General features: G+C 60.1%; 1 protein-coding gene and 1 long non-coding RNA gene across 6 annotated transcripts in view; one reads left to right on the top strand and one right to left on the bottom strand.

The window, feature by feature from the left end:
- Positions 1-11,478, bottom strand: part of LOC140203992 (uncharacterized) — a 37,274-nt gene extending 25,796 nt beyond the window's left edge. For 3 of the 5 annotated variants that reach the window (XR_011887481.1, XR_011887480.1, XR_011887482.1), the window contains exons 1-2: positions 6,027-6,520; positions 3,660-3,830 (exon numbers count right to left, since the gene is read on the bottom strand). This is a non-coding gene — a long non-coding RNA (uncharacterized lncRNA). Of the gene's footprint in view, positions 1-3,659; positions 3,831-6,026; positions 6,521-11,427 lie in introns of those variants that run through there. The other 2 variants (XR_011887484.1, XR_011887483.1) reach the window with 2 other exon arrangements.
- LOC140203991 (FH1/FH2 domain-containing protein 3) overlaps positions 1-21,962 on the top strand; it is a 52,627-nt gene that overhangs the window by 18,895 nt on the left and 11,770 nt on the right. The window contains exons 4-7 of the mRNA XM_072270210.1: positions 2,946-3,065; positions 6,356-6,517; positions 12,118-12,308; positions 17,038-17,212. Coding sequence (XP_072126311.1) covers positions 2,946-3,065; positions 6,356-6,517; positions 12,118-12,308; positions 17,038-17,212 — 648 coding nt within the window. The remainder of the gene's footprint in view (positions 1-2,945; positions 3,066-6,355; positions 6,518-12,117; positions 12,309-17,037; positions 17,213-21,962) is intronic.

Here is a 21,962-nt window from a genome sequence, read left to right as displayed (position 1 = left end):
AGTGAGGGGTGTGGGGTGTGTCAGTGTCACAGTGAGGGGTGAGGGGTGTGGGGTGTGTCAGTGTCACAGTGAGGGGTGTGGGGTGTGTCAGTGTCACAGTGAGGAGTGTGGGGTGTGTCAGTGTCACAGTGAGGGGTGTGGGGTGTGTCAGTGTTACAGTGGGGAGTGAGGGGTTGTGTCGGTGTCACAGTGAGGGGTGTGGGTGTGTCAGTGTCACAGTGAGGAGTGTGGGGTGTGTCAGTGTCACAGTGAGGGGTGAGGGGTGTGGGGTGTGTCAGTGTCACAGTGAGGGGTGTGGGTTGTGTCGATGTCACAGTGAGGGGTGTGGGTTGTGTCGATGTCACAGTGAGGGGTGTGGGGTGTGTCAGTGTCACAGTGAGGGGTGTGGGTTGTGTCAATATTACAGTGAGGGGTGTGGGGTGTGTCAGTGTCACAGTGAGGTGTGTGGGGTGTGTCAGTGTCACAGTGAGGGGTGTGGGGAGTGTCAGTGTCACAGTGAGGGGTGTGGGGTGTGTCAGTGTCACAGTGAGGGTGTGGGGAGTGTCAGTGTCACAGTGAGGGTGTGGGGAGTGTCAGTGTCAGAGTGAGGGTTGTGGGGTGTGTCAGTGTCACAGTGAGGGGTGTGGGGTGTGGGGAGTGTCAGCGTCACAGTGAGGGGTGTGGGGTGTGTCAGTGTCACAGTGAGGAGTGTGGGGTGTGTCGGTGTCACAGTGAGGGGTGTGGGGTGTGTCAGTGTCACAGTGAGGGGTGTGGGTGTGTCAGTGTCACAGTGAGGAGTGTGGGGTGTGTCAGTGTCACAGTGAGGGGTGAGGGGTGTGGGGTGTGTCAGTGTCACAGTGAGGGGTGTGGGTTGTGTCGATGTCACAGTGAGGGGTGTGGGGTGTGTCAGTGTCACAGTGAGGGGTGTGGGTTGTGTCAATGTTACAGTGAGGGGTGTGGGGTGTGTCAGTGTCACAGTGAGGGGTGTGGGGTGTGTCAGTGTCACAGTGAGGGTTGTGGGGGTGTGTCAGTGTCACAGTGAGGGGTGTGTCAGTGTCACAGTGAGGGTTGTGGGGGTGTGTCAGTGTCACAGTGAGGGGTGAGGGGTGTGGGGTGCGTCAGTGTCACAGTGAGTGGTGTGGGGTGTGTCAGTGTCACAGTGAGGGTGTGGGGAGTGTCAGTGTCACAGTGAGGGGTGTGGGGTGTGTCAGTGTCACAGTGAGGGGTGAGGGGTGTGGGGAGTGTCAGCGTCACAGTGAGTGGTGTGGGGTGTGTCAGTGTCACAGTGAGGGGTGTGGGGTGTGTCAGTGTCACAGTGAGGGTGTGGGGAGTGTCAGTGTCAGAGTGAGGGTTGTGGGGTGTGTCAGTGTCACAGTGAGGGGTGTGGGGAGTGTCAGCGTCACAGTGAGGGGTGTGGGGTGTGTCAGTGTCACAGTGAGGAGTGTGGGGTGTGTCGGTGTCACAGTGAGGGGTGTGGGGTGTGTCAGTGTCACAGTGAGGGGTGAGGGGTGTGGGGTGTGTCAGTGTCACAGTGAGGAGTGTGGGGTGTGTCAGTGTCACAGTGAGGGGTGTGGGGTGTGTCAGTGTTACAGTGGGGAGTGAGGGGTTGTGTCGGTGTCACAGTGAGGGGTGTGGGTGTGTCAGTGTCACAGTGAGGAGTGTGGGGTGTGTCAGTGTCACAGTGAGGGGTGAGGGGTGTGGGGTGTGTCAGTGTCACAGTGAGGGGTGTGGGTTGTGTCGATGTCACAGTGAGGGGTGTGGGTTGTGTCGATGTCACAGTGAGGGGTGTGGGGTGTGTCAGTGTCACAGTGAGGGGTGTGGGTTGTGTCAATATTACAGTGAGGGGTGTGGGGTGTGTCAGTGTCACAGTGAGGTGTGTGGGGTGTGTCAGTGTCACAGTGAGGGGTGTGGGGAGTGTCAGTGTCACAGTGAGGGGTGTGGGGTGTGTCAGTGTCACAGTGAGGGTGTGGGGAGTGTCAGTGTCAGAGTGAGGGTTGTGGGGTGTGTCAGTGTCACAGTGAGGGGTGTGGGGTGTGGGGAGTGTCAGCGTCACAGTGAGGGGTGTGGGGTGTGTCAGTGTCACAGTGAGGAGTGTGGGGTGTGTCGGTGTCACAGTGAGGGGTGTGGGGTGTGTCAGTGTCACAGTGAGGAGTGTGGGGTGTGTCAGTGTCACAGTGAGGGGTGAGGGGTGTGGGGTGTGTCAGTGTCACAGTGAGGGCTGTGGGTTGTGTCGATGTCACAGTGAGGGGTGTGGGTTGTGTCGATGTCACAGTGAGGGGTGTGGGGTGTGTCAGTGTCACAGTGAGGGGTGTGGGTTGTGTCAATGTTACAGTGAGGGGTGTGGGGTGTGTCAGTGTCACTGAGGTGTGTGGGGTGTGTCAGCGTCACAGTGAGGGGTGAGGGTGTGGGGTGTGTCGGTGTTACAGTGAGGGGTGTGGGGTGTGTCGGTGTCACAGTGAGGGTTGTGGGGTGTGTCAGTGTCACAGTGAGGGGTGTGGGGAGTGTCAGTGTCACAGTGAGGGGTGTGGGGTGCGTCAGTATCACAGTGAGGGGTGTGGGGTGTGTCAGTTGTTACAGTGAGGGGTGAGGGATGTGTCAGTGTCACAGTGAGGGGTGTGGGTTGTGTCAGTGTTAGAGCGAGTGGTGTGGGGTGTGTCAGTGTCACAGTGAGGGGTGTGGGGTGTGTCAGTGTCAGAGTGAGTGGTGTGGGTGTGTCAGAGTCACAGTGAGGGGTGTGGGGTGTGTCAGTGTCAGAGTGAGTGGTGTGGGTGTGTCAGAGTCACAGTGAGGGGTGTGGGTGTGTCGAGTCACAGTGAGGGATGAGCGGTGTGGGTGTGTCAGTGTCAGAGTGAGGGGTGTGGGGTGTGTCAGTGTCTCAGTGAGGTGTGTGGGGAGTGTCAGTGTCACAGTGAGGGGTGAGGGCTATTTGTGAGGGACACTATCTGATATATATTTTTCCGACATAGGAGGTCGCTGAACCTCTTTTTGACCTGAAGTTGGGAATGGAACAATTGGCCGGGAACAAGACCTTTCACTGTATCCTAGCAACCCTGCTGGCCATTGGCAACTTCCTCAACGGTGTGAACGTAAGCATTGTGTCTCATAACCTCCCCACGAGGCAGGATGAGGCTCCCTCTGCACCGTCCCGTCACACAACCTCTGTGACAGCGTCAGACACAGGGTGAGGCTCCCTCCACACCGTCCTGTCACACATTCCCAGGGACAGGGTCAGACACAGGGTGAGGCTCCCTCCACACCGTCCCGTCACACACCCCCAGGGACAAGGTTAGACACAGGGTGAGCCTGCCTCTGCACCGTCCCGTCACACACTCCCAGGGACAGGGTGAGGCTCCCTCCGCACCGTCCCGTCACACACTCCCAGGGACAGGGTGAGGCTCCCTCCACACCGTCCCATCACACACTTCCAGGGACAGGGTTAGACACAGGGTGAGGCTGCCTCTGCACTATCCCGTCACACATTCCCAGGGACAGGATGTCCGCATCCAGTTTTGATGTCGGATTACACCGGGGGCGGGGCGGGGGGGGGGGGGGGTTGACAAAGAGGCGGGGTTCTGAGATTGAGCGGTTTGAGAGAGCGTTGCTTGACCTAGAGTCCCGTCTTGGTCCGACCGCTGGAGACCAACAGCTATGACAGGAATACCAGGAGAAGAAGGACTCACCAAGGTATCTGCAGCTCCAGCAGTCCCAAGGTGCGTACGTGAGGTCACGGATCCAAATGCTGCAGGATTTGGACAGTAGCTCACCCTTCTTCTACTCTTTGGAGAGATGGCGGGGTGTTCAAAAGCAGTTAGCGGAGTTGCTGGCTGCTGATGGCTCCTCCATCACGGACCCTGGTGAAGTCAATAAAGAAGTCCGCTCATTCTGTCGGTCCTTATTCTCACCAGACCCGTGCAATGAGATCTGGAAAAAATTGCCTAAGGTCAGCCCAGAGGACGCAGTGCGTTTGGACGCTCCCCTGACTCGGGAGGAGCTGTCTACTGCCTTCAGCAACTCCGGAGGGGCAAGTCCCCTGGCTTAGAGTTTTATCAGGCTTTTTGGGATGTCCTGGGGGATGATTACAGCCTTGTTCTAGGGGAGAGCCTGGCCACCGGGGAAATGCCCCTCTCATGGCAGAGAACTGTTGTGGTCCTACTGCCCAAGAAGGGAGACCTCCGCCTGCTAAAGAACTGGCGGCCGGTCTCCCTCTTGTGCGCGAACTACAAGATCTTCGCCCAGGCAATGGCCAACTGTCTTTGCTCGGTATTGAGATAGGTTCTGACCAATCTTGCACCGTCCTGGGCCACTCCATTCAGGACAATGTCCACTTAGTGCGGGACCTGATCCATCTGCTCCAGGAGACTGGGTCCAGGCAGTGTTTCTTTCTCTTGACCAGGAGAAGGCGTTTGACCGGGTACACCAGTTTCCTGGTGGGCACTCTGCAGGCTTTTGGGCTCGGAACGCACTTTGTGGCCCGAGTTCGGCTCCTATACTCTGCCGCAGAGTGCCGTATTAAGGTTAACAGATCACTGACAGCACCCATTCCCTTCAGAAGAGGAGTACGTCCGAGGTGTCCGATGTCTGGCCAACGCCCCAGTCGGGCCATGAAGGAAGTTAGTGGACTTCTTCTGGGGTAACAGGAAACACTGGGTCTCCACAGCGGTGGTGAGTCTCCCAGTGGGAGAGGGCGGACAGTCGCTGGTGTGTGTACGTACGCGACTGGTGGCTCTCCGCCTCAGGACTCTGCCGAGATTCCTGTACGCCGAGCACCCTCCCAGGTGGCATGTGTTAGCGACTTTCTTCCTCCGGAGGGGCTGCTGCCTTCACGAAGATATGCAGCTACCACCGGCGGGCGTCAGCCGTGCTGCTTTGCAGAGGCTGCCTGGCTTCTATCAGGACTTATTGAGAGTCTGGAACAGGGTTGCCTCAGGCCGGGAATCCCCTCCTCTGGCAGAGGGCGGGCTCCTGGCCGACCGTTGCCCTACCTCGACTGATGTCGGTACGGCTCAGGTGTGTGGACCGACTCGGGCTGAGCTGCTCGTCGGGTCCAGGCCCCGCAGCTTTATCCGAGGGCCGAATCCACACAACTTGAGCCGTCTTTCATCGACACCCACAATCCCATTCAAGGATGCAGGCAGGAGGTACCTTTATCGGCTGCTGATCCACACCCTCCACTTCCTTGCCCTTGTCCACCGTCCCAACACACCATGGCGGTCGGTCTTTCCACCTGGAGGTGAGGGGGGTCCCCAGTGGAAGTCCCTTTACAAGGGGGTTCTTCCCATGCACCTGGGGGATCTGGGGTGGAGGGTGCTGCACAGAGCGGTGCCCTGCAATAAGTTCTTTAGTTTGTACATGGATCTCCCAGCCGCGTGTCACTTCTGCGGGCTGGAGGAGACCGTGTACCATATGTACGTGGAGTGTGTGAGGCTGCAGCCCCTTTTCGCGTATTTGCGTGGGCTGCTTCTCGCCTTCTGGTTGCATTTCAGTCCCACCCTATTCATATATGGTCATCCAGTAAGGAGGGGGGCACAGAGGGATGAGGATGTCCTTGTCAACTTGCTCCTGGGGCTGGTGAAAACTGCCATCCGTGGGAACTGGAAATGGGTGTCGGAGGGATCTGCCCGGGCAGACTGCCTGGCCATGTTTAGGGGGTATGTTCGTGCTCGGGTAAATATTGAGAGGGAACACGCGCAGTCCACGGCGACCATACAGGCGTTCCGGGACCGTTCGGCTCCGCGGGGGGTTAGCGGCGTCATTGACAGAGATGGAAGCATTTTAGTTTAACGTCGTTTGTCTAGTAATTGTGTTAGTCACAGGTTTGTATATTTTGTAGGACTGAATTTGTAATAAAGATATTTTGTTAAAAAGGGGGACAGGATGGGGGTCACTCCCTTTGGTGGGCTCCTTGTGAGCTGTGGTGGGGTCGCGAGTTCTGCCTCTTGTGCTCGTGGACAGCGTGCGGTTGTGTTTTGTGAACGTGTTTGACCCCAGACTCAGCTGGATGTGGGGGAAATGGGTTAGACAATGCCCCAAACCTCCGAGCGACTGACCAAAGACCCAATTACTGTCCCGGCCCTCGGCGTGTCCATCCCGACCCTCGGCGTGTCCATCCCGGCCCTCGGCGTGTCCATCCCGGCCCTCGGCGTGACAGCCCGGCCCTCGCGTGACCATCCCAACCCTTGGGTGTCCATCCTGACCCTCGGCGTGTCCACCCCGGCCCTCGGCTTGACCATCCCAATCCTCTGGTTGCTGGCCACGTCGCACTCACTGGGTCGGTGGTGCTGGTGGGTGGGTGGCCGTGGGGGTGGAGGGTGTTGTCCGGCGGTTCGGCCACTTCAGGCAGCCCCAAAGGCGCGCTGACGTTCGCTGTGCTCCACAGGCAAAGGGCTTCGAGCTGTGGTACCTGGAGCGGGTGCCGGGCGTGAAGGACACGGTGTGCAAGAAGCCTTTGCTGCACCACGCCTGCTCGATCATCGTGCAGAACTTCCCCGACACCACCGACCTCTACTCCGAGATCACCGCGCTTACCCGCTCAACCAAGGTAGCCCGCCAGGGCGGTCGCGACTGATCCCCACCTCGGCCGCATCGGCCAAGATCACATCTCCTCACTCCCCCCCACCCCCGTAACCGTCGGTTCTCCCCCCCCCCCCACCTCGGCCGCATCGGCCAAGATCACATCTCCTCACCGCCCCCCCCCCCCGTAACCGTCGGTTCTTCCCCCCCCCACCTCGGCCGCATCGGCCAAGATCACATCTCCTCACCGCCCCCCCCCCCGTAACCGTCGGTTCTCCCCCCCCCACCTCGGCCGCATCGGCCAAGATCACATCTCCTCACCGCCCCCCCCCGTAACCGTCGGTTCTCCCCCCCCCACCTCGGCCGCATCGGCCAAGATCACATCTCCTCACCGCCCCCCCCCCGTAACCGTCGGTTCTCCCCCCCCCACCTCGGCCGCATCGGCCAAGATCACATCTCCTCACCGCCCCCCCCCGTAACCGTCGGTTCTTCCCCCCCCCCACCTCGGCCGCATCGGCCAAGATCACATCTCCTCACCGCCCCCCCCCCCCGTAACCGTCGGTTCTTCCCCCCCCCCCCACCTCGGCCGCATCGGCCAAGATCACATCTCCTCACCGCCCCCCCCCCCGTAACCGTCGGTTCTTCCCCCCCCCCCACCTCGGCCGCATCGGCCAAGATCACATCTCCTCACCGCCCCCCCGTAACCGTCGGTTCTCCCCCCCCCACCTCGGCCGCATCGGCCAAGATCACATCTCCTCACCGCCCCCCCGTAACCGTCGGTTCTCCCCCCCCCCACCTCGGCCGCATCGGCCAAGATCACATCTCCTCACCGCCCCCCCCCCCCGTAACCGTCGGTTCTCCCCCCCCCCACCTCGGCCGCATCGGCCAAGATCACATCTCCTCACTCCCCCCCCCCCCCGTAACCGTCGGTTCTCCCCCCCCCCCACCTCGGCCGCATCGGCCAAGATCACATCTCCTCACCGCCCCCCCGTAACCGTCGGTTCTCCCCCCCCCACCTCGGCCGCATCGGCCAAGATCACATCTCCTCACTCCCCCCCCCCGTAACCGTCGGTTCTTCCCCCCCCCCACCTCGGCCGCATCGGCCAAGATCACATCTCCTCACCGCCCCCCCCCCCGTAACCGTCGGTTCTTCCCCCCCCCACCTCGGCCGCATCGGCCAAGATCACATCTCCTCACCGCCCCCCCCCCCCGTAACCGTCGGTTCTTCCCCCCCCCCACCTCGGCCGCATCGGCCAAGATCACATCTCCTCACCGCCCCCCCCCCCCGTAACCGTCGGTTCTCCCCCCCCCCACCTCGGCCGCATCGGCCAAGATCACATCTCCTCACCGCCCCCCCCCCGTAACCGTCGGTTCTCCCCCCCCCCCCACCTCGGCCGCATCGGCCAAGATCACATCTCCTCACCGCCCCCCCCCCCGTAACCGTCGGTTCTTCCCCCCCCCCCCACCTCGGCCGCATCGGCCAAGATCACATCTCCTCACTCCCCCCCCCCCCGTAACCGTCGGTTCTCCCCCCCCCCACCTCGGCCGCATCGGCCAAGATCACATCTCCTCACCGCCCCCCCCCCGTAACCGTCGGTTCTTCCCCCCCCCCACCTCGGCCGCATCGGCCAAGATCACATCTCCTCACCGCCCCCCCCCCGTAACCGTCGGTTCTTCCCCCCCCCCACCTCGGCCGCATCGGCCAAGATCACATCTCCTCACCGCCCCCCCCCCGTAACCGTCGGTTCTCCCCCCCCCACCTCGGCCGCATCGGCCAAGATCACATCTCCTCACTCCCCCCCGTAACCGTCGGTTCTTCTCCCCCCCCCACCTCGGCCGCATCGGCCAAGATCACATCTCCTCACCGCCCCCCCCCCGTAACCGTCGGTTCTTCCCCCCCCCACCTCGGCCGCATCGGCCAAGATCACATCTCCTCACCGCCCCCCCCCCCGTAACCGTCGGTTCTTCCCCCCCCCCCACCTCGGCCGCATCGGCCAAGATCACATCTCCTCACCGCCCCCCCCCCGTAACCGTCGGTTCTCCCCCCCCCCACCTCGGCCGCATCGGCCAAGATCACATCTCCTCACCGCCCCCCCCCGTAACCGTCGGTTCTCCCCCCCCCACCTCGGCCGCATCGGCCAAGATCACATCTCCTCACCGCCCCCCCCCCCCCGTAACCGTCGGTTCTCCCCCCCCCCACCTCGGCCGCATCGGCCAAGATCACATCTCCTCACTCCCCCCCCCCCCCCCGTAACCGTCGGTTCTTCCCCCCCCCCCACCTCGGCCGCATCGGCCAAGATCACATCTCCTCACCGCCCCCCCCCCCGTAACCGTCGGTTCTCCCCCCCCCACCTCGGCCGCATCGGCCAAGATCACATCTCCTCACCGCCCCCCCGTAACCGTCGGTTCTCCCCCCCCCACCTCGGCCGCATCGGCCAAGATCACATCTCCTCACCGCCCCCCCCCCCGTAACCGTCGGTTCTCCCCCCCCCCCACCTCGGCCGCATCGGCCAAGATCACATCTCCTCACCGCCCCCCCCCGTAACCGTCGGTTCTTCCCCCCCCCCCACCTCGGCCGCATCGGCCAAGATCACATCTCCTCACCGCCCCCCCCCGTAACCGTCGGTTCTCCCCCCCCCCCACCTCGGCCGCATCGGCCAAGATCACATCTCCTCACCGCCCCCCCCCCGTAACCGTCGGTTCTCCCCCCCCACCTCGGCCGCATCGGCCAAGATCACATCTCCTCACCGCCCCCCCGTAACCGTCGGTTCTTCCCCCCCCCCCACCTCGGCCGCATCGGCCAAGATCACATCTCCTCACCGCCCCCCCCCCGTAACCGTCGGTTCTTCCCCCCCCCCCCACCTCGGCCGCATCGGCCAAGATCACATCTCCTCACCGCCCCCCCCCCGTAACCGTCGGTTCTTCCCCCCCCCGTAACCGTCGGTTCTTCCCCCCCCCCCACCTCGGCCGCATCGGCCAAGATCACATCTCCTCACTCCCCCCCCCCCCCGTAACCGTCGGTTCTTCTCCCCCCCCCACCTCGGCCGCATCGGCCAAGATCACATCTCCTCACTCCCCCCCCCCCCGTAACCGTCGGTTCTCCCCCCCCCCACCTCGGCCGCATCGGCCAAGATCACATCTCCTCACCGCCCCCCCCCCCGTAACCGTCGGTTCTTCCCCCCCCCCACCTCGGCCGCATCGGCCAAGATCACATCTCCTCACCGCCCCCCCCGTAACCGTCGGTTCTTCCCCCCCCCCCACCTCGGCCGCATCGGCCAAGATCACATCTCCTCACTCCCCCCCCCCCGTAACCGTCGGTTCTCCCCCCCCCCCACCTCGGCCGCATCGGCCAAGATCACATCTCCTCACTCCCCCCCCCCGTAACCGTCGGTTCTCCCCCCCCCCCACCTCGGCCGCATCGGCCAAGATCACATCTCCTCACCGCCCCCCCCCCCGTAACCGTCGGTTCTCCCCCCCCCCACCTCGGCCGCATCGGCCAAGATCACATCTCCTCACTCCCCCCCCCCCCGTAACCGTCGGTTCTCCCCCCCCCCCCACCTCGGCCGCATCGGCCAAGATCACATCTCCTCACCGCCCCCCCCCCCGTAACCGTCGGTTCTTCCCCCCCCCACCTCGGCCGCATCGGCCAAGATCACATCTCCTCACCGCCCCCCCCCCGTAACCGTCGGTTCTCCCCCCCCCACCTCGGCCGCATCGGCCAAGATCACATCTCCTCACCGCCCCCCCCCCGTAACCGTCGGTTCTTCCCCCCCCCCCACCTCGGCCGCATCGGCCAAGATCACATCTCCTCACCGCCCCCCCCCCGTAACCGTCGGTTCTCCCCCCCCCCCCACCTCGGCCGCATCGGCCAAGATCACATCTCCTCACCGCCCCCCCCGTAACCGTCGGTTCTTCCCCCCCCCCCTCGGCCGCATCGGCCAAGATCACATCTCCTCACCGCCCCCCCCCCGTAACCGTCGGTTCTCCCCCCCCCCACCTCGGCCGCATCGGCCAAGATCACATCTCCTCACCGCCCCCCCGTAACCGTCGGTTCTTCCCCCCCCCCCACCTCGGCCGCATCGGCCAAGATCACATCTCCTCACCGCCCCCCCCCGTAACCGTCGGTTCTCCCCCCCCCCACCTCGGCCGCATCGGCCAAGATCACATCTCCTCACCGCCCCCCCCCCGTAACCGTCGGTTCTTCCCCCCCCCCCACCTCGGCCGCATCGGCCAAGATCACATCTCCTCACCGCCCCCCCCCCGTAACCGTCGGTTCTCCCCCCCCCCACCTCGGCCGCATCGGCCAAGATCACATCTCCTCACTCCCCCCCCCCGTAACCGTCGGTTCTTCCCCCCCCCCCCACCTCGGCCGCATCGGCCAAGATCACATCTCCTCACCGCCCCCCCGTAACCGTCGGTTCTCCCCCCCCCACCTCGGCCGCATCGGCCAAGATCACATCTCCTCACCGCCCCCCCCCGTAACCGTCGGTTCTCCCCCCCCCCCACCTCGGCCGCATCGGCCAAGATCACATCTCCTCACTCCCCCCCCCCGCGTAACCGTCGGTTCTCCCCCCCCCCCCCCACCTCGGCCGCATCGGCCAAGATCACATCTCCTCACTCCCCCCCCCCCCCGTAACCGTCGGTTCTTCCCCCCCCCGTAACCGTCGGTTCTTCCCCCCCCCCACCTCGGCCGCATCGGCCAAGATCACATCTCCTCACTCCCCCCCCCCCCGTAACCGTCGGTTCTTCCCCCCCCCCCACCTCGGCCGCATCGGCCAAGATCACATCTCCTCACCGCCCCCCCCCCCGTAACCGTCGGTTCTCCCCCCCCCCACCTCGGCCGCATCGGCCAAGATCACATCTCCTCACCGCCCCCCCCCCGTAACCGTCGGTTCTTCCCCCCCCCCCCCCTCAACTGCCAAAAAGGACTTGCTGTACCGTCCCCCGTCCCCCGTCCCTTGCAACGCTGGTATCTCCGCCTCCTCATCGCGGCCCGATGCATTTGCCACTCCCTCTGCATCCACCACCTCAGCTGCTCCCCGCCCCCGTCTTTTCTCGTTAATCATTACTTTCCGTTTCCTTACTCCATCTCTCCGTTTCCCTCTCCATCTTTTTCTTCTCCTCATCTTTCTTTCTCCATCTCAGTCCTTGTCACGTTCTCTCCACCTACCTTTGTGTCTATTTTAATCCCTGTGTCTGTCCCTCCCTCTCCTCCTCTGTCTATCTCCTTCTATCCGCCTCTCTCGGTCTCCCTGTTCTCCCTCTCTCTCTCCATCCTTCCCGTCCCGCTCCCTCCGTTTTGTTCTCGCCCTATTGATCATTCTGACACCGTCTATTTGTCTGTTTAATTCCCCCCATTCTCCCGTCCCACCCTTTCCCTCCCTCCTTGCTTTCTTCACCATCTCTCTTTCTGTCCCTTTCTCCATCTCTTCATTTGCCCTCTCTCTCTCTCTCTCTCTGCCGCCCCCTCTCACACTCTGTATCTTCGTTCCCCGTCTCCCCTGCTGCCGTGTTCCTCGCTCCCCGCTGCGGCTCTGCCCCGTCCAGTGTGAATAGTCCCCCCCCCCCCCACATTAGCGAGGGCGAATCTCACCCCACCCACCCCTCCCTCCCTCCCTCTGCCGCCAGGTTGACTTCGTGCAGCTGCAGACCGACCTGGCCCAGCTCGAGTACAACTGCAAGGCGTCCTGGGATCACCTGAAGTCGATCAGCAGGCGGGACAGGAACGCTGCCTTCCGCAGCAGCACGGCCGCCTTCCTGCGGGAGACCGCTCAGCGCACCATCATCCTGAAGGCCGTCTACCGGCGAGTGAGGAACAGGTGGGTGACCGTGCGAGTTCCACTCTCCCCCTCTGCCCACCCCGTCTCCTTCTCGGCATTACACCCTCTCCCTCTCCACCCCCTCTATCTCCTTCTGTCCCTTTCTCCCCTCATCTCTCCCCACCTCCATCTCTTCCTCTCTATCTACCCCATCCCTTTCTCCATCTCTCTCCCTCCCTCTCCAACTCTACCCTACCATCTACCCCATCCCTTTCTCCCCTCATCTCTACCCCTCTGCCCACCCCGTCTCCTTCTCGGCATTACACCCTCTCCTCTCCAAACCCTCTATCTCCTTCTGTCCGTTCCTCTGTCCCTTTCTCCATCTCTCCCTGCCTGCATCTCTTCCTCTCCATCTACCCCATCCCTTTCTCCCCTCATCCCTCTCCCCTCTCCCTCTCCATCTCATCCTCTCTATCTACCCCATCCCTTTCTCCTCTCATTTCTCCCCACCTCTATCTCTTCCTGACCATCTACCCCATCCCTTTCTCCTCCATCTCTCCCTCTCTTCCTGACCATCTACCCCATCCCTTTCTCCATCTCCCCCTCTCTCCCTCTCTTCCTGACCATCTACCCATCCCTTTCTCCCCTTATCCCTCTTCCCCTCTCTACCCCATTCCTTTCTCCCCTCATCGCTCCTTCACTATTTACCCCATCTCTCTCCCCTCTTCCTCATTATCTACCCATCCCTTTCTCCCCTCATCTCCCTCCCTATCTTTCTTCCTCTATGTCCTTCCCTTTCTCCTTCCCTCAATCCCACTCTCTCCTCTCCCCTTCTATCCTTCTTACCCTCTATCAATCTCCCTCTCCTCTCTCCCTCTTAATGTCACCTCTATCCACCTCTATTCCTTCCTTTATTCCTCTTCTGAATGATCTCTCTCTTTCCCTCTCTGCCCTCAATCCCCTGTATCCCTCTCTCTCCTTGTCTTTATTCCATTCTACCTCACTCTATATTTTCCTCCCAGCCTCCTACTTCTCTCTAATTACATTTCTCTCTCTCTCTCTCTCTCTCTCTCTCTCTCTCTCTCACTCCATATCTCTTTTATCCATAAGACACAGGAGCAGAATTAGGCCATTTGGCCCATCAAGTCTGCTGCACCATTCCATCATGGCTGATTCATTATCCCTCTCAACCCCATTCTCTTGCCCTCTCCCCGACTAATCAATAACCTATCAATCTTCGATTTAAATACATTGAGTGATTTGGCCTCCGCAGTCATCCATGGCAATGAATTCACCACCGTCTGGCTAAAGAAATTCCTCCTCATCTCTGATCCAAATGGACGTCCTTCTAGTCTGAGGCTGTGCCCTCTGACCCTGGACTCTCCCACCACAGGACACATTCTCTCTACATCCACTCCAACAAGCTCTTTCACCAGTCAATAGGTTTCAATGAGGTCACCCCTCATTCTTCTAAATTCCAGCAAGTTCAGGCCCAGAGCCATTAAACTCTCCTTCTATATTAACCCTTTCAGTCCAGGGATAATTCTTGTAAAGTTCTTCTGGACCCTCTCCAATGCTAGCACATCTTTTCGTAGATACGCGGCCCAAAACTGCTCACAATACTGCAGGTTTGGTCTCAGCATTACACTCTTGCTTTTATATTCTAGTCCTCTTGAAATGAATGCTAACATTACATTTGCCTTCCTCACCCCCCGACTCAACCTGCAAATTAATCTTTAGGGAATCCTGCAGAAGGACTCCCACCTGTCTTTGTATCATCTGAAAACTTGGCCACAAAGCCATCAATTCCGCTATCTACAATGTGAAAAGAAGCAATCTCAATACTGATCCCTGCGGAACACCATTAGTCACCGGCAGCTAACCAGAAAAGGCTCCTTTTATCTCCACTCCTTGCCTCCTGCCAATCAGCCAATCTTCTATCCATGCTAACACGAGGAATTCTGCAGATGCTGGAATTTCAGGCAACACACATAAAAGTTGCTGGTGAACGCAGCAGGCCAGGCAGCGTCTATAGGAAGAGGTACGGTCAACGTTTCTGGCCGAGACCCTTTGTCAGGACTAATGTGAAAGAAGAGCTGGTAAGAGATTTGAAAGATACTATCCATGCTAGTATCTTTCCTGTCATTCCATGGGCTCTTATCTTTCTAAGCAGCCTCATGTGTGACACCTTGTCAAAAGCCTTCTGAAAATCCAAGTAAACAACATCCATGTGTTTATCCTGCCTGTTATTTCCTCAAAGAATTCCAACAGATTTATCAGGCAAGATTTTCCCTTAAGGAAACCATGCTGACTTGGGCCAACTTTGTTGTGTGCCACCAAGTACCTCGAAATTTCAACTTTAATAGTAATTAATTTGGATTGGCATTATAGTTTGCACAGACACGATGGGCCAAAGAGTCTGTTCCTGTGCTATCCTGTTCTCTGTTTGTTCCATGGTGGGAAGGTCAGGCAATCTCTAGCTGGTATGAACCTGCGATTAGAACGACTCTTGTTGACCTCTTGGCACCGGTGGACCACAACTCCCAGAATGCACAGGAGCAGAAAGAATTCTACCTGGTGACATGCACCCCCACCCCGACCTTTGACACTAGAAGCTGATGATTGCAACCCCTTCCTGTACAGAGGGTCTGCCGATGAAAGACATGTTACAGAGGCCACCAGACCAGGGGATTTATTTTGAGGTCAAATCTATGGGATTCCCTCCCTTGAAAGGTGAAATCTGGGACTAATTGTACATCCAAGGGAGATCAACTAAGTGACGGGGTGGGAGTGGGTGGTCAGTGGAGGAGGGAAGGGAGGAATTGTGGGATTGGTGTCACAGCAGGATGGATCATTGTAGAAGGGAGGAACAGGTGTAGAGGGCCAGAGTGGCCTCCTTCTACTTCTATTTGTTATGTTTGTAAGTTCTGGGTGGCACTCTTATATAAAGAGATTCCACAAAGTTCTGATAGCTCAGAGTGAAACTTCATCAAACCTGGATCTAAGCAGGAATTCAAAGATGTTGCCAAACAATTGATACTAGAGCGTACAATCATCACAGCGATATTTGATTCTTTCGAAGATGTCCGCGATGAGGGAGAGGGTTGTGCCTGCGATGGACTTGGCCGAGCCTACAACTCTTCTGAAGCTTCTTGTCCTCCTGTGGAGAACAGTGATGCAGTCAGAATGCTCCCCACGGTCCATCTATAGAAATCTGTCAGACATTCCACATCTATAGACATTCCACATCTCTTCCAACTCCTAATGAGGTCTAGCTGCTGGGGTGCCTTCGTCATGAGTCGGGCCAGTGATAGACCCGCCGAGATGCTGACACCCAGGAACCTGAAGCCACTCACTGCTGAGTCCTCAATGAGGACTGGTGTGCGTTCTTCCAACCTGGCCTCCTTGAAGACCACAATCAATTCTTTGACCCTGTCGATGTTGTGACAGCACTCTCTCTCTCAGTTCATTGTCTTGCTCCTGTACGCCTCCTTATTGTTGACAACAGTGATGTCATTGGCGACATTCCCGGACGGCGCTACAGCGTTATATGGCACAGAAACAGGCCCTTTGGCCCAACTGATGCAGGCCCTCCACGTTTGTCTGTGGCCCATGTCCCTCTCTAAGCGTTCCTGTCCAAATGTCTTTGAAATGAGATGGGTATAAATGACGTTGTTCTACCATTTCCTCTGCAGCTCATTCCACACCCCACACCAACTGTGTGAAAGCATTGCCCCTCAGTCCCCCTCTCACCTTAAAACTCTTCCCTTTAGTTCTAAACTCTCTTACCCTGCCCACCCAATCACGATTTTATAAACCTCTGTCAGGTCACCCCTCAACCTCCTGGAATCCAGGGGAAACGTACCCAGTCTGCCCAGTCTGTCTCCTTATCATTCAAGTCCACCAATCTTCTTTGCATCTTCTCCAGCTTCATCACACCCTACAGACGGGGCGCCAGAACGGTGCACAGTCCTCCAGCTGCGGTCTCACTCACAATTTCTACAGCTGCAGCTTGACGTCTTTTATTCAATGCCTGAGCTGCACTCCACGCGCTGAACACCTCCTTCACCACCCTGTCTGTCTGTGTCTCCAGGGACCGTGAACCTGCACCCTCTGTTCCACAACAATGCCCAGGGACCTGCCAGTTACTGCACAAGCCCTGCCTATGTTTGCCTTACCAAAATGCAACACCTCTCATTTATTGGCGAAGTGGTTAAGGCGTCAGTCTAGTGATCTGAAGGTCGCGAGTTCGAGCCCCAGCCGAGGCAGCGTGTTGTGTCCTTGAGCAAGGCACTTAATCACACATTGCTCTGTGACGACACTAATGCCAAGCTGTATGGGTCCTAATGCCCTTCCCTTGGACAACATCGGTGGCGTGGAGAGGGGAGACTTGCGGCATGGGCAACTGCCGGTCTTCCATACAACCTTGCCCAGGCCTGCGCCCTGGAAAGCTTCCAAGGTGTAAATCCATGGTCTCACGGGACTAACGGGTGCCTATAAATATTTATCTGAATGAATTTCCACCTGCCCTTGTTGCATCTAGGTCCTGTAATCTTAAACAGAAACATTCAGGTTGGTGGGCTAACGAGAGTCACGGGGCAGTTAGAATTCAAACCAGAGAGGGGGTAATACATAAAGCTGCCAGGAAAGTGATGAGAGCTGGGTCAGAGGTTAGGGGTCGGATTCGGCCTCTGGCTGCTCACTACACCCCTGCCCCCACCGCCACCTTATCCCCTTCTCCCACGGCTCCCGACCATCATCCAGGCCAACGTGATCTTTCCATGTGCAGGTTCCACTCCTTTCTCCTCTACCTGGGCTACCCCAGCTCCTACGTCCGCAAGGCCACTGTCAGTCGGTTCTGCAAGATGATCAGCGACTTTGCCCTGGAGTACCACATGGCCCGGCTCCAGATCCTGCAACAACGGCAACGCCAGGACAGGGAGAAGGAACGTCAACAGGCAGAGGTCAGTTGCCTGTCTCCGGGTCAGGGGCTGCAGGGATGGAGGGAGAGCAGGACAGAGGGACAAGACAGTGTGGAGGGAGCCTCACCCTGTGTCTGACCCTGTCCCTGGGAGTGTGTGACGGGACAGTGTGGAGGGAGTCTCACCCTATCCCTGGGAGTGTGTGACAGGATGGTGTGGGGGGAGTCTCACCCTGTGTCTGACCCTGTCCCTGGGAGTGTGTGACGGGACGGTGTGGAGGGAGCCTCACCCTGTGTCTGACCCTGTCCCTGGGAGTGTGTGACGGGACGGCGCGGGGGGAGCCTCACCCTGTGTCTGACCCTGTCCCTGGGAGTGTGATGGGACGGTCTGGTGGGAGCCTCACCCTGTGTCTGACCCTGTCCCTGGGAGTGTGTGACAGGACAGTGTGGAGGGAGTCTCACCCTATCCCTGGGAGTGTGTGACGGGATGGTGTGGAGGGAGTCTCACCCTGTGTCTGACCCTGTCCCTGGGGGTGTGTGACGGGATGGTGTGGAGGAAGCCTCACCCTATGTCTGACCCTGTCCCTGGGGGTGTGTGACGGGACGGTGTGGAGGGACCCTCGCCCTGTGTCTGACACTGTCCCTGGGAGTGTGTGACAGGACGGTGTGGAGCGAGCCTCACCCTACGTCTGACCCTGTCCCTGGGAGTGTGTGACGGGACGGTGTGGAGGGACCCTCGCCCTGTGTCTGACCCTGTCCCCGGAGGTGTGTGACGGGACGGTGTGGAGCGAGCCTCACCCTACGTCTGACCCTGTCCCTGGGAGTGTGTGACGGGACGGTGTGGAGGGACCCTCGCACTGTGTCTGACCCTGTCCCTGGGAGTGTGTGACGGGACGGTGTGGAGGGACCCTCGCCCTGTGTCTGACCCTGTCCCCGGAGGTGTGTGACGGGACGGTGTGGAGGGAGCCTCACCCTGTGTCTGACCCTGTCCCTGGGAGTGTGTGACGGGACGGTGTGGAGGGAGTCTCACCCTATCCCTGGGAGTGTGTGATGGGATGGTGTGGGGGGAGTCTCACCCTGTGTCTGACCCTGTCCCTGGGAGTGTGTGACGGGATGGTGTGGGGGGAGTCTCACCCTGTGTCTGACCCTGTCCCTGGGAATGTGTGACGGGACGGTGTGGAGGGAGCCTCACCCTGTGTCTGACCCTGTCCCTGGGAGTGTGTGACGGGACGGTGTGGAGGGAGTCTCACCCTGTGTCTCACCCTGTCCCTGGGAGTGTGTGGCAGACGGTGTGGAGGGAGTCTCACCCTGTGTCTGACCCTGTCCCTGGGGGTGTGTGACGGGACGGTGTGGAGGGAGCCTCACCCTGTGTCTGACCCTGTCCCCGGGGGTGTGTGACGGTACGGTGTGGAGGGAGCCTCACCCTGTGCCTGACCCTGTCCCTGGGGGTGTGTGACGGGACGGTGTGGAGGGAGCCTCACCCTGTGTCTGACACTGTCCCTGGGAGTGTGTGACGGGACGGTGTGGAGGGAGCCTCACCCTGTGTCTGACCCTGTCCCTGGGGGTGTGTGACGGGACAGTGTGGAGGGAGTCTCACCCTACGTCTGACCCTATCCCTGGGAGTGTGTGACGGGACGGTGTGGAGGGAGCCTCACCCTGTGTCTCACCCTATCCCTGGGAGTGTGTGACGGGACGGTGTGGAGGGAGCCTCACCCTGTGTCTCACCCTATCCCTGGGAGTGTGTGACGGGACGGTGCGGAGGGAGCCTCACCCTGTGTCTGACCCTGTCCCCGGGGGTGTGTGATGGGACGGTGCAGAGGGAGCCTCACCCTGTATCTGACCCTGTCCCTGGGAGTGTGTGACGGGACGGTGCGGAGGGAGCCTCACCCTGTGTCTGACCCTGTCCCTGGGGGTGTGTGACGGGACGGTGTGGAGGGAGCCTCACCCTGTGTCTGACCCTGTCCCTGTGAGTGTCTGACGGGACGGTGTGGAGGGAGTCTCACCCTGTGTCTCACCCTGTCCCTGGGAGTGTGTGGCAGACGGTGTGGAGGGAGTCTCACCCTGTGTCTGACCCTGTCCCTGGGGGTGTGTGACGGGACGGTGTGGAGGGAGCCTCACCCTGTGTCTGACCCTGTCCCCGGGGGTGTGTGACGGTACGGTGTGGAGGGAGCCTCACCCTGTGCCTGACCCTGTCCCTGGGGGTGTGTGACGGGACGGTGTGGAGGGAGCCTCACCCTGTGTCTGACACTGTCCCTGGGAGTGTGTGACGGGACGGTGTGGAGGGAGCCTCACCCTGTGTCTGACCCTGTCCCTGGGGGTGTGTGACGGGACAGTGTGGAGGGAGTCTCACCCTACGTCTGACCCTATCCCTGGGAGTGTGTGACGGGACGGTGTGGAGGGAGCCTCACCCTGTGTCTCACCCTATCCCTGGGAGTGTGTGACGGGACGGTGTGGAGGGAGCCTCACCCTGTGTCTCACCCTATCCCTGGGAGTGTGTGACGGGACGGTGCGGAGGGAGCCTCACCCTGTGTCTGACCCTGTCCCCGGGGGTGTGTGATGGGACGGTGCAGAGGGAGCCTCACCCTGTATCTGACCCTGTCCCTGGGAGTGTGTGACGGGACGGTGCGGAGGGAGCCTCACCCTGTGTCTGACCCTGTCCCTGGGGGTGTGTGACGGGACGGTGTGGAGGGAGCCTCACCCTGTGTCTGACCCTGTCCCTGTGAGTGTCTGACGGGACAGTGTGGAGGGAGTCTCACCCTACGTCTGACCCTGTCCTGGGAGTGTGTGACGGGACGGTGTGGAGGGAGCCTCACCCTGTGTCTCAACCTGTCCCTGGGAGTGTGTGACGGGACAGTGTGGAGGGAGCCTCACCCTGTATCTGACCCTGTCCCAGGGAGTGTGTGACAGGACGGTCTGGAGGGAGCCTCACCCTGTCCCTGGGAGTGTGTGACGGGACGGTGTGGAGGGAGCCTCATCCTGTGTCTGACCCTGTCCCTGGGGGTGTGTGATGGGACGGTCTGGAGGGAGCCTCACCCTGTGTCTGTCCCTGTCCCTGGGAGTGTGTGACGGGATGGTGTGGAGGGAGCCTCACCCTACGTCTGACCCTGTCCCTGGGGATGTGTGATGGGACAGTGTGGAGGGAGCCTCACCCTGGGTCTGTCCCTGGGAGTGTGTGACGGGATGGTGTGGAGGGAGCCTCACCCTGTGTCTGACCCTGTCCCTGGGGGTGTGTGATGGGACGGTGTGGAGGGAGCCTCACCCTGTGTCTGACCCTGTCCCTGGGAGTGTGTGACAGGACGGTGTGCAGGGAGCCTCGCCCTGTGTCTGACCCTGTCCCTGGGGGTGTGTGACGGGATGGTGTGGAGGAAGCCTCACCCTACGTCTGACCCTGTCCGTGGGGGTGTGTGACAGGACGGTGTGGAGGCTCACCCTGTGTCTGACCCTGTCCCTGGGAGTGTGTGACGGGATGGTGTGGAGGGACCCTCGCCCTGTGTCTGACCCTGTCCCCGGGAGTGTGTGACGGGACGGTGTGGAGGGAGCCTCACCCTGTCCCTGGGAGTGTCTGACGGGATGGTGTGGAGGGAGCCTCACCCTGTCCCTGGGAGTGTGTCATGGCACGGTGTGGAGGGAGCCTCACCCTACGTCTGACCTGTCCCTGGGAGTGTGTGACGGGACGGTATGGAGGGAGCCTCACCCTGTGTCTGACTCTGTCCCTGGGGGTGTGTGACGGGACGGTGTGGAGGGAGTCTCACCCTGTTTGACCCTGTCCCTGGGAGTGTGTGACGGGACGGTGTGGAGTGATCCTAGCCCTGTGTCTGACCCTGTCCCTGGGAGTGTGTGACGGGATGGTGTGGAGGGAGCCTCACCCTGTGTCTGACCCTGTCCCTGGGAGTGTGTGACGGGACAGTGTGGAGGGAGTCTCACCTTGTGTCTGACCCTGTCCCTGGGAGTGTGTGACGGGACGGTGTGGAGGGAGCCTCGCCCTGTGTCTGACCCTGTCCCTGGGAGTGTGTGACGGGACAGTGTGGAGGGAGCCTCACCCTGTGTCTGACCCTGTCCCTGGGAGTGTGTGACGGGACAGTGTGGAGGGAGCCTCACCCTGTGTCTGACCCTGTCCCTGGGAGTGTGTGATGGGACGGTGTGGAGGGAGCCTCACCCTGTATCTGACCCTGTCCCTGGGAGTGTGTGACGGGACGGTGTGGAGGGAGCCTCACCCTATGTCTGACCCTGTCCCTATTTTTTTTTTTATTTTTTTTATTTAAACAAAATTCTTTATTACAAATGTCGGTGTTATACAATATTTACAAACCCAGTGAATAACACATTTACTACACTACAAACAGACAATACATGTTAAACCAATATATTGCCATCCTCATCAATGATGGCATTTACACCCCGCGGAGCCCAACGGTCCCGGAACATCTCGACGGTCGCCGTGGACTGTGCGTATTCCTTTTCAATGTTCACCCGGGCTCGAACATACCCCCTAAACATAGCCAGGCAGTCCGCCCGGGGAGAACCTCCTGCCACCCTTTTCCAGGAGCCACGGATGGCAATTTTCGCCAGCCCCAGGAGCAAGTTGACAAGGACATCCTCATCCCTCTGTGCCCCCCTCCTTACTGGATGACCATATATGAATAGGGTGGGACTGAAATGCAACCAGAAGGCGAGAAGCAGCCCACGCAAATACGCGAAAAGGGGCTGCAGCCTCACACACTCCACGTACATATGGTACACGGTCTCCTCCAGCCCGCAGAAGTGACACGCGGCTGGGAGATCCGTGTACAAAC

This window comes from Mobula birostris, chromosome 10, assembly GCF_030028105.1.
Source record: "Mobula birostris isolate sMobBir1 chromosome 10, sMobBir1.hap1, whole genome shotgun sequence".
In the NCBI taxonomy this organism is placed as follows: Eukaryota; Metazoa; Chordata; class Chondrichthyes; order Myliobatiformes; family Myliobatidae; genus Mobula; species Mobula birostris.
The sequence above is the reverse complement of the archived record's forward strand: the minus strand, read 5'-3'. Positions and strand labels throughout refer to the sequence as shown.